Source organism: Ambystoma mexicanum, chromosome 8 (assembly GCF_040938575.1).
Source record: "Ambystoma mexicanum isolate Mex_15411 chromosome 8, UKY_AmexF1_1, whole genome shotgun sequence".
Lineage (NCBI taxonomy): Eukaryota > Metazoa > Chordata > Amphibia > Caudata > Ambystomatidae > Ambystoma > Ambystoma mexicanum.
In genome coordinates, this window is record NC_090929.1 from 992,043,250 (window position 1) to 992,061,387 (window position 18,138).

An 18,138-nucleotide genomic window follows, 5' to 3' on the forward strand; every position below is an offset into this window, starting at 1 on the left:
CTCAAAGGTTCTGCAGGGCACAGGACGGAAAGGGCAAGGTCACTTATCTCCTCGCCAACCTCTTGATTCCTGCCGTCTTTCTCCTTCCTTTGAACTGCTGCACCTGATTAGCCGTCTCGTCGTGCTGTCTGCCGTGCTCGTACTGTGCTCTCTGGCTCCACCTTTGATCCCTGTGGGGAAGAGAAAGGGCCATCAGGTGTTTGTGATTCTGATCAATTGCCTGACTTTGCCTGACCCTTGTATTGGGACAAGACAGGTAAACGGCTCTGGTATTAGTCCTTTCTCCTTTGTGTTGTGCGAAAGTGTTCGTGTTGGAAAGGGGGGGCAGAGCTTTGGAATGTCCTACATGAGAGGAGGGGGAAAAGGTGTCAAAGGAAGGGGGATACCACGTCTCACCTGTCAGTGTCCCACTCCCCCATCCAGGTGATCCCCTCTCACTGGTCCACCCTCAGGAACTGGATCCAATAGCGATGGCAGTGTCCCGCCCACCTGGATGACAGATCCCCGGGGACTAGCTAAGGAGACACCTTCAGGTTTCTCACATCAGCCAGAAACACATTTCAGATGGCCATTACAGTTCCCTGAGTCGCAGGTGGATAAATTCTATATCTCCAAAATCGACCTGTAAATTACCTAAGAAATGGTACTAAAAGAAAATCCACTTTATAGTTGCTGGAGAAAAGGCCTAAGTTATAATAGACCTTTAAATTAATTGTAAATCTTCATGTGGGACAAATGGCAATTCTCCTGACTTCAGGTCATATGGTCTCACTGGGTCAGCCTGTAACCGAAGTTTTTATTATTCTCTTTGTGTTTGCAGCTTGCTGTTTGAAGTTGGTTCCCTGTTTGATGTTTTAGCCCCCTTCACGCACCTTTTAGTCAGACTCCAGCCAAGGGGAACTTCTCCTGCAGTAACTGCCTTCAGAGACAGCAAGCCCGGGGAACACCTGGCTTTCCACACCTTTAGCAGGATACAATTTATTGCAGTTGTATTTAGATGGAGGATGTCACTTTCTACTGGGGGAGTCGTGTTGACATGAGTTGAACAGCCAGCAAAAAGGTTTGCTCAGAGACACTTTTTCATGAAAACAAAGTGGCTTTTCAAATGTCACTGGTATTTTGTATGTGAAACATAATATATATCACTTGTTGTCAACGTGCACCATGTCTTTTTCCCTGACATTATTCCTATTAGCAGTGGTATATTTTCATATTTAAACTGCAGATACGGATGTCAAGCCATTTATGGGGTCAGTGTTTAAAATCCTGCTTTTCAGGTGAAACTGACCTTCAGTTTTCACTTGCAGCCACAAGCAAAGCAGTTTTTCTGCCAGTGTTGATAAATCCTGCTTTTCATGTGAAAGGGACATCTGGTTGGATCCTTTGAATGCACCCCACATGCCCACCCTCTTTATTCCATGGCTCTTTGGTGAGGAAGAGCAGGGCAGAGTGGGGTTTCATTAGGCGCAATCTCCTATATCAGGGAGTGGGCACTCCAGCCTACCCTTCCATCTTTGGGTTGAAGGATGTGGGTGGCATAGCACCCCCATTCTACCTTCATTAGGGAGTGGGCACTACAGCCTCCCCTTACCTCTTTGGGTTGGAGGGTGTTGCATGGCACCCCCTTTCTTCCTTCTTTTCCAGGGTCCCTGGGGTTCTCACCAGACACCCCTCTCGCCTCCAGGCAGGAATTTAAGGAGGTTAATTCTCTAATAATAGCAAGAAAAAGAGGGTCAGAACTTTTTACACACATATTTCCCTGTAAGATTTACATAAAATGGACACCAACAACAACAGGATACAGGTATAAACAAACATTTTCACCATTTCACAAAACATATTTTATTTATTTTCTTCTTTTTCACAGTGGGCACCATGTAAATTACTCCCTGTTACATATATATATATTTGTCTTAGTTTCCAACCAATGTTTTCATCCTTCCTTTTCATTATTCAGAGGGTTGCTCTGCTTGACTTTCATTTGGCACTTCAATCAGTTGTTAAGCATGTCTGGGATGACAGTTTTTCAACTGATTGATGTGGGCCCATTTTTCCTCAGTCTGTTCTCCTTTTGTGATGGGGATCTTGTAGGCAACAGGTGATACTATATCTACCATTTCAAAGGCACCACGCCAAGATGGGAGGAATTTCTGCTCCTTGGCCTGATTACTTTGAAAATTGTATAAGTAAATCTTGTCCCTTACTTCATACTCTTTCTTCGTGGTCTTTAGATCTTAACACTTGTGCATAGGCGCGTTATAAATGCCACATCATATCATATCAATAGGTCTTCATTCCTTCAGACGACTTTCCTAAAATGCACTTAGCATACGCAAAAGCATGCTGGAGGTGCTTCCTTAAATTTCAAATGTACTCATGAGTAGTGGACGCATTTATCAGTGTCTGTTTCTGTGTCCTATAGAGCAGATGCTCCGGTAACACCATTTTACGTCCAATCATGAGCTCAAATGGAGATATCTTTGTTGCAGAAGATGGTGTAGACTTAATTGCCATCAGGACAAGCGGTAATCGTATGTCATAACTGGGTCCAGTGTCGGCCACACGCTTATTTAGGATACTCACACTTGTTTTGTTGCATTTCTCCACCCCCCTGCTTGAGGCCTGGCAGTAGGCAATGTGGACTTTTCTTTTTACCCCTAGAATCTTCCACATCTCCGTCCATATGTACTTGTTTCCTCTAGAGGAGCGAATCACTGGTCTGATGAAATCGACTTTCTATTCTGACCAAGACAGTGCCATTCCCCTTTTTTGTAGGAGAGTTCTGTGTGTGAGTGAACTGGGTTGAAATTGAGCACCCACAGGACACCACCTTAGGTAAGGGTCGAGGTCATGTGCCATGTGTGGCCAGTAGACAACCTCGCGCAAGATTTCTAATGTCGTGTGAAACCCCCTATGAACAGCAGTGGCAGTGTCATGGGCCTGATTCAACATCAGGCTTCGGAATGAGGTAGGAACCACCCACTGGTCACAGCCAGATAGGGCTCCCCTAACCAACAATCCGTCTTGGATCCGGAACATCTTGGAAAACTTCATCAACACCCAGAGATCCTTGTTATCAGTATAATCCGTCCCTGTTAGAGGAAAGCTTACGGGGTCTTCAATGTGTCGATAAAAGTTCACAATGATCAGGTCCTCTTTTTGTGCATTGATCAAATCTGCATCTGGGGTATCTTTACTTCATTGAGCAGTCAAGTGTTCTCTATTTGTATCAATTTGTGACCTGGTGACAGCACCAATTTGGATTCCTCCCAGCAGGGATTCTGTTTCTATGCAATCCCCCTGCAGAGCTCTGGTTTTAGCCAGCTGGTCAGCCAGGTCATTCCCAGTCGTATCTGCCACTTCTATTTTGGAATTACCCCTTATTGTCTACCAATAGATGGTCATCTCATTGGAAGTCACCAGATCGCCAATTGACTGGATCAGTTTGGCATGCTTTAGGGGTCTGTTGTTGGCACAAAGCATGCCTCGATTCTTCCAGTTAATCAGGCGCTCCACAAACTCATTCCTGACATAATCAGAGTCAGTGATTATGACCAGTTCATTGAGTTGGTGGTGCACTGCAGTGAGGATGGCTTGATAAACGGCGATCAACTCTGCAACCTGACTACTTCGGGGTCCTATTTTATAACCAACAGAGGGTTCGGGGGTATCATTCATCCAGGCATTCCCAATGCCACCCACCAGTAATTTGTTGCTGTTGCTATCAACATGGTAGGAGCACCAATCCACAGAAACTGTGTGTTTCCCGTGACATGTCTCTTCTTCATAGACCTTGTGTGGGGAGGTTAAGTGTGCCTCCATGTTGTTGTTGGTCATTAGAGTTTCGTCCTTGAGACAGTTTTCTTGAGCACAATCATGCAAGTCCGCCAACCCTTGCGCGAAGGGACTCTTCTTGTTTTGGCCCCATCTGATCTCCACAGGAAAGCCTGGCATGAACAGAATCCAGGAAGTAATTCTGGAATTACTAACATTCCCCGCTCGGAATCTGTCACTTTGTAGATATTGCAAGGGTTGATGAGGAGTCTCAGCAATGATGTGCTCCCCCTGTATGAATGGGCGGTAATTTTTCAATGCCCACTCAGTTGCCAGGAGTGCCTTCTTGCAGTCATTGAATTTTTCCTCCACAGAGGACAAAGTCTTGCTAGTGTATGAGATGACTTTGTTGACCTTGTTGTGCTTTTGATACAACACCACTGTTAGGCAAGTATCTGTGAACCCTGTCTCTAAGAAGAAATCCTTGTTCTTTATGGGGTAAGCCAAACAAGGAGCCTGGGAAAGGCTTCTTTTCAGTTGTTTAACTTCCTCAACTTGTTCTGGACCCCACTCCCACTTGACTCCGGCCTTTAATAAATGGACCAGGGTTCGAGTGACCTCTCCATAGTCTTCAATGAAATTTCAACTAAATTAGTGAGTCCAAGAATGCTTCTTAATTTTCGCAGAGTGGCCGTGTCTTTTAATTTCAATAAGGCTTCCACCTTCTTTTCCTGGGGATGAATACCCTCAGGGGTGATCTCGTGCCCTAAGATATTCACTCTGGTCTTACACCACTGTGCCTTCTGAAAGGACAGTTTGGCGCCGGCTTTCTTCAACTGGGTCAGAACACAGCGGATTTCTGCTATATGTTCCTCTACAGCTGAGTTCTTGATTCAAACATCATCCACATAGGTCAGGTTTCCCTTTTCGCCCAAATCGGGCATGGCCTCATGTAGGAAGATGTTGAACTCATTGACAGAGTTTATGTATCCAAAGAGGGTTCAGGTCCACGTGTACTACTGCCCCCTGAAAGTTAAAGGCAAACTTGTACTGGTCTTCCATGTTCATGGTTGTAAAGACTGGAGGGGTTATCTGTACTTCTGCTCCCTATATGGTAGGGTAAAGGCACAGAACAACCCCAGCAAGGCTCTCAATTTGGTAAACCTTAGCAAGTAGCCAGGCTTAAGCTTTCAGGAGGTTATGCAGGAAGGTTCTTAAGTATAGTGTTTCATCATAGCCCCCACCAAGGAATGTCCCCCACATTATGTTAGGTGATAACACAGCTTCTTTATATAAAATAAGGTTGGCTACTTATACCAAATATACAGATAAATAATAACTTTGTACATGGAATACTTATTCAGAGAATGGTAAATATATACACTATATGTGGTACCACACACTACTTAAATTCAGTGAGAACTGCACTTACTGCTACCAGTTTTAAATGGCAGGTGAATTCTTCAATAAGGTGTAACCAGCATAGAAAAGGAAAGACAGGCAGGTTAGTTATGAACAGTGGCAGAATGCTTCCTTTAGACTAGACAAGTAATTCTGAGTGAGGAGTCCCCACCTGGGCAACCTGTAATAGAAATGTTAGGGAGTAACTGATGTTGTATTTTACAGCCCAGTTCAATATCGTTCAATAACGTTGTGCTTTCTTTTAAAAGGTTCTACCACCCCAAAAGTACCTGAGAGGCCACAGGAGAACAGGATCCAAGATGAATCGTGGACACCTGGACGACTACTGAGGCTACAAGATGCTCTTCCTCATCACAGTACCTTTGATGCCTTGGCAGGCGAAGTGGCAGAGGTTCCCAGCTTTACTCAGCGATTCCCTCCTTCTCTGCAATTCCCTACTTTTTCCACCGCTTGGGCGGGCCAGGTCGCCTCACCTTTCCCCCTTGAGCACGGAGTTCCCCAAGGATCAGTCTTGTGTCCTTTTCACTTCTCCCTCTACACTTCTCAACTCGCAGCTATAATCTCTTCCTTTGGTCTCTCTCATCCCTTCTAAGCCGACGACACACAACTCTTTCTATCCTTCTCGTCCTTCACTCCTGAAATTCACCACACTCTCACAGCCTGTCTCTCTGCTATCAAACCTTGGATGACCTCTCAGTTCCTCACTTTAAATGCAGAGAAGACAGAGGTTCTATTCTTCCCTGCTAACAATCTCCCCCCTCATCCACCTCTTCCTCACATATCCTTTCCTCCTGCTAGTCTTACCATTTCTCCTACAGCTCGTAATCTTGGCCTCTACTTTGACTCTAATCTTTCCTTTGCTCACCACATCTCTCTTACTTCTCGTTCCTGTCATTTTCATCTCTATAATAATCGTAAAGTTTGTCCTTTCCTCACTTTTCAAGCTATTACATTTCTTATTTCTTCCTTAATTGTTTCACGACTTGTCTACTGCTCTAACACTCTTTTTGGTCTCCCCTGTTCTCATCTTGCTCCCTTGAAATCAATCTATAATTCTTCTGTTTGTCTACTCTGTCTTCTCTCTTATCGAGATTCTATCTCCTCACTTGCCTCACTTGATTGGTTACTCTTTCATTCTCAACTCAAATTCCTTTTCCTTTGCTTAGTCTTTCACTCCCTTTATGGGCTCGTACCTGACTATCTTGCTGCACTCTTATCTTTCTACAGTCCGTCTCGTTCTCTCCGCTCTTCTTGTCTCTTTAGACTGAACGTTCCCCGTCCTCCATGTGCCCAGTCCCGGTTTCGATCTTTTCAGCTTCTTGCTCCTTTATATTAGAATGCTCTCCCACTGTCTATTTTCTCTTTCGCCTCTCTTTGAAACCTCATCTTCTTCATAGCCCCTGATTGCCTGCTACCAGAATTTATGTTTTGATGTTCATTTATCATTATTTTGTACCGTACCCTGTTTTTAAATTATACAGCGCTTTGGTTTAAGATGCTATATAAAAGACAACAAAATACAAATACAATACAAATTACCTCTGAGTATGGACCCCCTTTGGAAGAAGGAGCCAATGGGATACTGAGTCCAAGAATGAAAAGAAACCTAAGTTTGGCTCTACACGGTGCTCTCCTTTGGTCGACGATTCCTCTGACTGTAGAAGTCCTGTGAAAAAGACACTTGCTGTGGTCTCCTTAAAGGTTTGCTGGATGAAGATAGGACCCCTGGGACCCTTCGATGACATCTGGTGGTGACGGGTGCATTCACTTATGGTGTCGGGTGCATTCACTTATGGTGTCGGGTTTCAGAATACAGCGATTTTCCAACTTTCGGTTCTTTTTGCTGCAGCTGTAGCACAGACCTCTGGATGGCTTCTGGTGACCTGGACTCGACCACTGGAGTGGACCTCAGATCCTCACCAAGTCTGGACACTCAGAGCGACTTTGAAAGCTTCTGGTGGCAGGAAACACACCAATGGACCTTCCACAGAGTTTCACGAATCTGGGCTCTCTCCGGCAGGTAAAAGTGGTCAGTGGTGACTGCAAGGATGTCCGTTCAAATGTTCTTAGGCAGTTTGGAACTTTCACAGCTCTGGGTGTCCAGCAGCACTATGCCAGGGTACTCCCTCTTCTGGGCGATAGACAGCAACGGCTTTCAGCGCTCACAAAATGCTCCCCCGGACCCTGGGCAAAGCCAATGGACTTCTCTGGCTCAGGGTGATGGCACGCCTGCTCTAAACTTCAAAGACCGCTTCAACGGACGGCAGGACCACAGGACTGGCTTCCAGGATACTTAATTGAAGAGTAGCGGTTTTGCACAATGGTCCCTCTTAGCTTGGGGAGAGGTCTCCTTTGCAGGTCCTCTCTGGACCAGTCCTTGAGAGATACAAAAGCTTTCGGATTGTTGAAGAAATGCAGCAGCAGACTTCTCTTCTAGCGGGGCTTCAAGGAGCAGCTTCTTATTGCTGAGCTTCAGCTTCAACTACTGAACAAATTGGTAAGTGATATACATATCTGACCCTCATTCACTCTGCCTGAGCCAGGCTCAGTCAGCCAATCACGCAGTAGTGCATTTATTCCGGCAGGCAGCCAATAAGGATCACAGGCATTCAGGCCATTCACTTCACCCAGACACCCATAACAAAAGATGTGGATTGGGGCAAGTACCCAGCCTTTCGGCACACTACACTGCATTCATGTCAGTTTCAGGCAGGGATGTCTCATTCATTGTGTCACACACACAGAAACCAGACACCCACAAAAGAGAATGTGAGTTCACTTCAGACTCCATTCACACATTTGCCACCGCTAGGGTGTACCCACAACACACAGCACCTGGGAAGGCTCCAGTCAGTCTGACAGGAGGCAGCCCCAGAGCCATATGTGGTATTTCCACCCAACAGCCAGTCGGGGGAAGGGACAGAGTCAGGGCTTCCCAGTACTTTGGTAAACAAGGTAAAAGGCAATAGAAACCACAGGGGCCATCTTGCCTTATATCCAGAATTGATTGATTCCCATGGAAGGGCTTGGGTAGCCCAAAATGGAGGATACTCAGAGCCACTGTCAAGTCAGCATGTAGCTGCCACCAGCCCATACCCTGCAATACACAGGTGCCCAAAAACACACATTAGGGGTACAAGGCTGCCCCCACCACCCATGGGTGTCATAAGGGTATACCATGGGTGATAGTCACCAAAAGATAAGAATGACGAGCTGCACTGCCAGAGGTCCAGGCGGGATCTCAGTGGCAGAAAACATAGGGAAAACACACACAGAGAAGTGGTAGGACAAATACGGGAGGCCCTGTCCCTCCATAAGGCCTTTTCAGCATCACATGGGTACTGTCCAGTAACCGTTGATCAGGTCAATGTTGGTGTACACCTTTGACCCTTGGATCTGAGCCAGTCCCTGATCGATGCAGGGAAGGGGCCATCTTGACTTTTAGACCCATTTGTTCAACTCCCTCAGGTCTGCACATTGGGCCTCATTACGACCCAGGCGGATTTCGCGGTGCTAAATGCACCGCGAAGCATGGCGGAAAGCCGCCGATAGCGCCATGGGGGTTGGCGGATTTACCGCCCCATTCCGACCTCGGCGGAGCGGTAAATCCCCAATCCCCATTCTGCCCTTCCCCATTCCCATTTTTGCCCCATAGGGTATAATGGGAGTGGGGAAGGAGTTAATTACGCCACCGTAAAATACGGTGGCGTAATTAACAACGAGGTCCCGTAGCGCCATGGTTTTCTCCGGCTGGTAAAACCAGGCGGAGAAAACCTCCATGGCGCTACGGGAACTCGTAGTATGGCGGAGAGGTACGCCATGCACTACGCTGGCGTAATACCCTCTCCGCCAGGGTCCTAATGAGGCCCATAGTCTCCATTGTCCGTTTGGTTTGAGTATCCCCAGAAACGGGTTGTTGAAGGTAATGTGGATTGGACTAATTATCCCATAGGATTATAAATTCTTAATAATCTCCTTGAGTGACTCCATGGACACGAGAGATAACCTGTATTGAGTCCACTGAAAAGATATCTTGGAATTCCAGGAAGACCTGTCTTAGCTTTTGTCTTTGCTGATCTGTCTCACAGGCATCATACGACTGATTCTTTCCTTGAACATCTGCTTGAAACCTGGAAATACCTCAGGCTTGGCAATTTCAGCGGTATCCTCCAGTTGGGTGGAGAGATCTCTTTTGATGGTGTTGACATGGACAGGGATTTGAGGTAATGGTCCTTGACTCTGAACACTACCACCTCCCTCCTAATCTCACAGGTCACCACTTCCACACCGTAGGCATAAGAAGACTACACTATGAAATTCCCCCATGCCTAGTACAAATCTTTTCTGGAGGAATACCGAGGTCGAAACAGTCGTTTGAGATTGGTCCCATGATTTCATTACCTAAAACAATAGAATGATGTTGGACATCAACCGCCATTCCAATAAAGGTATCTGTACCCAAAGTGATACTTTGAGGGATGCTGTTATCCACCAATATTCGAATGGTGTCATCTTCTAGGTCTACTGGAGTTGACGGTTTTAAATACAAACCTTGTTGTTGGAGATGGGAATTTATGTTTATATATGCGTCCTGATGTTTGAGGTTCTGTCCTCGCTTAATTTTGAGGGGAAGAGTAAGCTGTTGCTCTTGCCCTGGGATGGTAACCTCTTCTCACATTTGAGCTTCAACCACATAAAGCAGCAATTGAGGTGACCAGAATGGTTTTTCAGTGTTGTCAAAGCCCATGGGTATACCCCGAGTTGAGACCAGGCTTTATTATTGATTAGGTCGAAATTGATTGCAAATCGGTTGAGAATGTCACTCCTCAGATAAAAAGCAGATGGGACATCTCTCACGACCCAACAATTATGCTCTATGCTTTTGTCGCCAATTAACATTTTTAGCATACACCTGCTAGGCAAGAGATGTTTTGAATTTGAGGTTTCCAGACTTACTTCTCATTTGTCAATCAGTTTAAATGTGATAATGGTCTTATGTTTGGGAGTTTCCTGAATAATTCTTTGCTGATGAAGCTCCTTCCTTAATTCAGGCATACTCTGGCGAGCACAGACTCTGTTCCCTCATTTAACTGAATGGGGGAAAACAGCTGCTTGCCCTTTTTCTGATGTCCATCATACTTTGAGCTGGCTTTTCCTTGTCTAGTTTCACGGGATTCAAGGTTTCTTCTGATCTTGTACTGGTGTAAATGTTAGGGGCTCCCCTTGCAGGGCGGATTGCCCCTTAAAATTGAGTGGAAGGTTGATTTTCATAAATGGAGAAGGGTTCCCATCACCAGTTTGTTCTCCTACAGAGATAACAGTGATGTCTGGGACTTGGGTATTCCTGAAATGGAACTCTACATTCTCAGAACGTTGATCAATTATGTGACAGGTACCATTCAGGCTTATGTAATTGGTACTCATTTTTAATTTTATAAGGTGGTTTTTCTAAGTCCAGAGGACCTTGTTTACACAGTCGATCAGAGGGGATAACACCCTCAGGAGATCGGTCCCCAGTAAGCAAGGGGTGCCATCGGGAGTCACGACTATCACCGGATGTTTTAGCCGCTGCCGTCCAATTTTTATTTCCAGATCCGCTGTCCCTTCGAAGGAAATATCATTCCCGTCAAAATGTTGGAGTTGTTCCGGGCAGTGGTGTGAGTGGAATTTGGTGGCCCTCTTCCGTCCTGAGTTTAGTTGGTCAAAGGCCCTTTTTGACTTAGAGGGTTGCTTGGGATCCAGTATCCATCAGAGCTGATAATTCACACTGAACCTGCACCATGACCAGTGCATAAAATCTGCCTTCTTTCTCCACCAAGATGCAAAGAAAGTGTGAGTTATTTCACAGCCCGGTGGGCATTTTCCTAATATTGAACTCCGACACTGTGTGATCTTGGGCAATTTTTTGTCGAAGTTTGGGAATCTGTAAAACAAATATGCAACTCGCAATGGGAGTTGTTGGGTAATCCTCCTTTTCCCTGGCTCCTTGGCTGTCCACTTTTACCTGGCAACAGTTCTCAGAACCTGTTTGGAGAAAGGACCTCCCACTCTGTTTCCATTCTGTCTGGCTCAAATGTTTGGGGTTGAATAGTTTCTGGTGTGGTCTCCATACTTACACTGTCCCACTCAGGGTCTTTTGGGGCCCATTTTTCTTTAGGAGGGATTCTTTCAAAGGGGATGATCTAGAGTTCCTCCACAAAATGGGTTCTTCTTTGGCCTCTCCTGCTTATTGTTTCCTATTTGGGTTCTAACATTTTGGGGATAGAAGAGACACTTTCAGGCTGAGAGGTTTTATGGGGTTCTGTCTGGGTGAGAAAGGAAGCTTCCTCTAGGGCTTGGGTTCGACCCTTCACCCGAGCCACCCCCTCAGGAACCTGTGGTTTGTCTGAGGTTTCCTCCTTCATTTCCCCCCTGGGGCATCAGACCTGGGTGTTGGGGAATTCTGGGAAGCAGGGTTAGGTTGAGAGTTGGACTGAGCCCTCAGGATGCGCCCCAGATCATTGGTCAGTTACTGGACCTGTCTCTCCAGTTGCGAGACCTTGTCTGGGTGGTAGGGAGGTCTTAAGTCATACCTCTACTGCTCCCAGAAAGGGTAACTGTCCCTTCTCCCAGAGTAGCTCGGGTACTGGAGAGGAGGATTGTTTTGGAAGTTCTGGTTTGGGGGATATCTGGAGGAAAAGATCAGATTGGGAGGTGGAGTGATACTTCCCTTCTGAGGGAAGTTTGGAGGGAAGTTTCCTGGGACAGTACTTGCCTGAATAGTTCCCCCTCGCCCTTGGGCCGGGGGAGTATATACATACCCCAGACTGGTTTAGTACCCTTGTACCTAGGACTTATATAGGTGGCAAGGTCAGAGGAATCATTGTTCTGGGCCCCTGCATGACTACCATTTGATTGGGCCGGGTTGGAGGGTCCCTTCTGCTTTCCATTTTACTTGTTGGCAGGAGGGTTACTTTTAGGCCCCCCATCTCCAGATCCAATGAAGGGGTAGTTTTTACCTGTGCCACCTTCACAGCAGCAGTGGTGTTAGATGGTTTGGGGTGTGGCGGTATTTGTGCTCTCAGCAAGTGTTTGGATCTCATAAATACTGGTGGCCTGTTCAATCACCCAATCCAGGGTCCTATGTTTGTGAAAGTCAAGCACCGACTGAGTCATTATATATTTGGAGAGCCCATGGAAATATGCATTTATGAACTACCTATTATTGGTGTTCACCCGCCGAGAAGTCTAAGCAAATGCCTGCTTAAATTCCTACACAAACTCCCTAGGCACCTGATCTTCCCCACACTGCAAGTTATTGTGGGGTCCCATGGCAGGAAAGATGTTTCATTATGGCCGCCTTATAGGTGTACCATTTATGATGATCCTGGTTCTCCAGTCCTGCAAAGAAACTGGAGTACTCAGGTGAGAAAGCCCATTTAGCAAATGCTATACAATCCACATGATTCCTGATCAGGAAAGTTGCCATCATCTGATCATAAAGTTCTAGGTGCTCTGATACTGAATACTTGGCATTCTTGTGGTATGGGGTCAGAAAACTCTTTATGGCCTTGATTTGTCTTATTGGGTCTTTCACAAAACCCTTGCTCTGTTTCGCTGTGTTTTCTTCCTCTGCTCTTGAGTCCATTCACCTTCTGACTCAGAGCTGCTACTGGTACTCCCTTCCCTGTCTTCTAGGTGCTCCCTGTCTCTATGAGACTGGGAATATCTCCCAGAACCACAGGGTCTGGACTCACCTCACCTGGACCAAAGTGAACTCTCCCTGGAGTTTGTTTCAAGGCGAGGACAGAACCCAGTTTCCTCATCCTTCCTACCAGGGAGTCTTGGGAATTCCCCCCTTGCCCTGAATATGCAGAGGTTTTTAGAATGCCTTTCCTAGGCTAAGGGTCTGGCTTTTCTTCTTCAGTGAAGCGGGCAAGATGGGCTCCTTGTAGTCGCAACGTCAGCCAATCAAACTCCCAGACTTTCACATCAAAAGAGTGTTCATGGTCTGAAGTACTTACAGTATTATTCCTTACTTCCCAGGACACACTGGTCCGGCCACTTTCCCTTCTGTGTGGTAGCGATGAATACTCAACCATATCAACTAGGGACTGGCCTTCCTGATCAGTTGGGCTAGGCCTGGGTAAGTCTAACTGCCACACGTCACCCTGTTCTTGATAGGTGGCATGCATGAGGTTGGTTCCCATTTGTGCATGAGAGGTTGTAAATGACTGACATGAGGCCCTCATGGCCTGTTTATAAGTTTTGAATTCCTTGGTGAGGCTCACACATCTGTGTCTCTCTTTATTTATTTGCTGTTGATAGTCAGAGAGCTGGCTTTTTAATTCTGACACCAAGCCTGATTGGTGTCAAGCACCCTGCTCTGAGCTACCAAATGATCCTTTGTTTGCTGCACCTCATGGTGAAGTGATTCATTTTCCTTCTGTGAGGCTTGTATGCTTCGTGTATATTCAAGGCGCTTTTCCTTCAGCAGAATAATCTCTTTCTCTTGTTCATCCCTACGATGTTCTGCCTCAAATAGTTCTGCTTCTATTTGTCTCACTCGTTCTACTAGCTCAGTCCTTTCTTTTCTAATTCTGGTCAGTTCCTGAGACCCTGGCTGACTCTTTTCTACATCAATTTTCGACTGATACACCGTCTGGTACAGAAGGTATTTTTCTTTCATTAGTTGCTTATTTTGCTTTTTCAAACTGTCCATGTTTTGGCGCATCTGGTAAATTCGCCTTAGGAATCAATCCCTTAATAATGAATTGACTATTTTCAGTTTTCAATTGTTTTATTTCTGATTGGAATGCGATAATGTCCTCTAAAATGAAACTATTATGAGCAGTCTGGTCATTTAACTTGCATAGCAGTGCGCTCAGATTTTCTACACACTGTTTATGTGCATTTTTCAGTGCAAACAAATGTGTTTCACGCTCTGCACTCTCTTGCTGCAGTGTTTTCAGCTCATCTTTGAGTTGTTGAACAAGATCCTGGGCCTGTGATAGGTCTCAAGCCAGATTCATCCTGCCAGCCTCATTATTTTGCCAACACTCCGCCACTAAAAGCAAATGAAAATAAAACTGAGCAGTTAGCTAAGCCATTTGTATCTGTTCATCACACGCAGTTGTGGTCATATAAAATGCCTCAAGCGCTGTGTGTAACATTCCACCTTCAAGTCAAATATCATTGCTTACTGAGGTAACCTCCCGCACAATTCTGGTTTGCCAGTTTCCAGCTTCACCCTCAACCCATTCTCCTTTGAGAAATATTTTTACTAGGAGATGCTCCTTGGCTTCACCAATTTGTACAGTAGTCATTTTCACAATGGCTTTTTGCACCTTAGTAAAACTTCCTTTATGCAGAGGCAGAAATCACCCTGTTGCTGTTTGATTTCCTCACACAAATACATTCTTACACAATCTTCATTTTTCACCTATACACTTCCCTGGAACTCAGGGGTCAAGTCCTCGCAGCACATTAACAAAACAAAGATGACTGAATGAATGAATAGTCTGTCACAATGTTCTTGCCATGTGTCAGAAATAGGCAGGTAAATCCCGGACAAGCCCCCAATTTGTAACAGTTTATTGAGAAGCCACCCTCAACATGAGGAGTTCCTTCCCTCCCCACTCAAGGTGTCTCGCAACAAACTGTTTAACAGATGTTTTTATTCAACCCTATCTTGGACTCATATCATGCCCCTTGGATCCCTCCCCCTGAGCTAACAATGAGCAAAGAACCAGGCCGATTTATAGGAAATATATTGGTATTTATTTGAATTAAAAGTAATAGAAATGTGCATGAAAATGTCAAACACCACTTTATCAATGGCACAACACAATCAACGTCTTTCAGCATAAATAAATAACAAAAGCGAGTTGAAAAGAACACAATCACAATTCTTCACTTTCTACAAATTTCACTTCAGGAAATAAACTGATCAATAAATGTTAAATGTTAAAGGTATTTGTACCGCGCAACGTCACCAACGGAATTGGTCCCCAGCCGCTCTGGCAGATCTGTAAACGATAAAGTGGGATGGGTTAGTAAGGTGAAGAGGGAGTAGGATAGTGGGAGGAGTGGTGTTCTGTTGGCAGCTTCAACTCGGTATATACCGGGTGCTGAGCTTTGGTGCGGGTATTGGAGCGGAGTCAGTCCGCGTGTGCTGTTGCTCCGGCTTATGTGTTGTTGCAGTGTTGTGAAGTGCGTGCGGCTTGTTGTGCGAGAGATGGTTGTGTGAGGTTTTTTTGAGTGAGATAAGTATGCAGAGTTTGAGCTTATGTTGGTTAGTGGGTTACCTGACCTTTAATATGATAACATTCACAGTTTGTCTTAGTGTGGCACTTGTTGGCACTTGATGACCTTCACAATCCTATCTAGATGCTGCAATTAAAACAATTATAAATGTAGTGCTATGTAATTTTGATTTTCCTGCGGGCTTAAAGGGCTAGCAGTAGGATTTCAAGATTGGTACAAATACATATTGCAATTATGATTTCGCCCACAGTTTTTGGTTTAAAATAAACACAGGGTGATTTAGCAGTTTGTTTTTCAGACCCCCCACCTTATCCCCTACTTTGGTCTGTGTTGGGGAAGTCGGACAAAAAAATTGGAATGATTTGGGGAATTTGGGATTTCAGACCCCCCTCCACTGATAGGCCTTTGTTGGGGAAGCGAGATAAAAAGGTTGGACTGAATTAAGAAAAAAGACACCCCTCTTCCTTAAAGAAGTTGGGGTCTGCAGGACAAAAAGGATTACCCAATTAAATTATAGGCTATCGTTTTCAGAGCACACTGTGAAGTGAGCTTTGTTAAATTCAAATTTTAACCAAATTCACCCTGTAGTGTTTTGCCAAATGGGGAATTAATTCAATTAAAATGGCTCAGTTCTACTTACATAGAAAGCCTCTTTCAAAGTTCAGGAAAGCCAGCTGCATCTCAGGACACTATAGGAAAGATAGGGCAGGGGTCCGGTCACTCCACTCTCAAAGATGGCCTCCCACTCTCCACCATAGGACCCAGTCAGCTTTGAGGCCTTCCTAGAAATAGAAAGCTCCACCCAGATGCACTCTCAGCAATCTCCTCTGGTGTTTCCTTACAGCTGTCAGATGGTAAGTTTCAGCAGCTCTCTCCCCCTCCTCCTAGTGCAGTCCCCCTTATGTAGCAGCAATGACACCACCAATTTACAATCTTGGGGAAGTACCCTGCAAGAGGTCACCCAAATAGGATTGTACAGTTCCCTTTATCTCTCCTCCCAAACGCAGTCTCCTAGTCTGAATTTGTTTAGGGGTCTGGAGCAGCTTAATTTACAAGCTCCATTTGTTATCATGTCAAATGTGTGCAACAATCTAGTTATGTGGCAAAACTTTATAATCTTACTAATAACTTGCCATAATATTCATATTTTCTGATTCCGCTAATCATGGGGAATTAAATAAGATGACAGCGAGGTCTGCACCATTTTTTACAGCCGTATGGCACTTTTATGCCCTTTTCACAAAAAGTATAACAGTTATGAATATGTACCTTATTACCCATATTCCCAATTTCACCCTCCACCCGTTCACCAGCTGTCACATTTGGAAAATTTTCAGATAAGTCAGAAACACATCTTAGATGGCCATTACAGTTCCCTGAGTCGCAGGTGGATGAATCTTATGTTTCCAAAATCGTCTGGAAATTACCTACAAAAATCTGCTTTATGGTTGCTTGTAAAAAGGTCTAAGTTATAATTTTGTATAGACGCCTTGCAGTTAACAACAAGAACACATTAAACATGGAACAGTAGAAGCAATAACAGTAAACATGAATAAAATCTGAAAATCAGCATGTAGAACAGTTTACATAAGAAAAGGGGAATTAGTTGTAAATCTTCATGTGGGACAAATGGCAATTCTCCTGCCGGCAGGCCATATGGTCTCACTAGGTCAGCATGTAACCAGAGTTTTTCTTATTCTCATGTTTGCAGCTTGCTGTTTGAAGTTGGTTCCCTGTTTGAAGTTGTAGTCCCCAGTCTTCACACCTTTTAGTCAGAGCCACCAGGTCTGGGAAACACTGGGCTTTCCACACCTTTAGCAGGACACAATTTATTGTAGTTGTAATTAGATGTGGATGTTACTTTCCAGTGGGGGGGATGTGGTAATATTGTCCAACCACCAGCAAAAGGCTTTGCTTAGAGACATTTTTTCATGAAAACAAAGTGTCTTTTCAAATGTCACGGGTATTTTGTATGTGAAAAAGAATATACATGACTTTTTGTCAACAAGCACCATGGGCCTCATTACGACCCTGGCGGTAAGTAACGGTCATTACCGGCATGGCGCAATTAACGTGTACATGCTGGCCAGATACTGCTAAAAGCGGCACATTACGACATCTCGGGCACGAGCATTGCGCCAAGCCGGTAATGCAATCACCGCAATACCGCTAAAGTCCTTAAAACGCCACTAACCGGCATCATATGCCATGCAAGTAGCACGTCCGCCACCCTAGCTATCGATATTAGTGGTCACCGCTAGTAGCGGTGACCGCAAATAGCGGGAACCGCAATTAGCGGTGACCACAAATAAGCGGATCCGGAAGTTGCGTCACCGCACAGGAATGGGAAAGAGCACAGTGGCCATCTTTAAAAACACAATCCATTGCCATCCTCTTCAACCAGTGGACACCTGACCCCCACAACCTCCACAAACCTTCTCCTACACCCATTAATCATCAGAATGCCTAAAGTTCTGAAAAAAAAACAGAGATCGGCTGCGGCAGGAGCGCTTTGCTAGGCAGGAGTTAAATATGTTGGCTGAAACCCTACAAGAGCATGCCGTGTAGTCTTTTCAACAGAGATGACCAGACCGGCGATCATGAGAAAGAAGGCCATATGGGCCATGGTAGCCCAGAGTGTCAGTGCAGTCTGCACAACACCCCGAAATGCCAGACAGTGCAGAAAAAGGTGGGATG

The 18,138-nt window shown here is 45.2% G+C and overlaps 1 protein-coding gene across 1 annotated transcript; it reads right to left on the reverse strand.

Annotated features, from left to right (window-relative positions):
- Positions 1-3,387: 3,387 nt before the first annotated feature.
- On the reverse strand, positions 3,388-3,822 carry LOC138472964 (ribonuclease H-like). The gene has a single exon (XM_069611388.1). The coding sequence runs from the start codon at positions 3,820-3,822 to the stop codon at positions 3,388-3,390; it is 435 nt and encodes a 144-aa protein (XP_069467489.1).
- Positions 3,823-18,138: the final 14,316 nt, after the last annotated feature.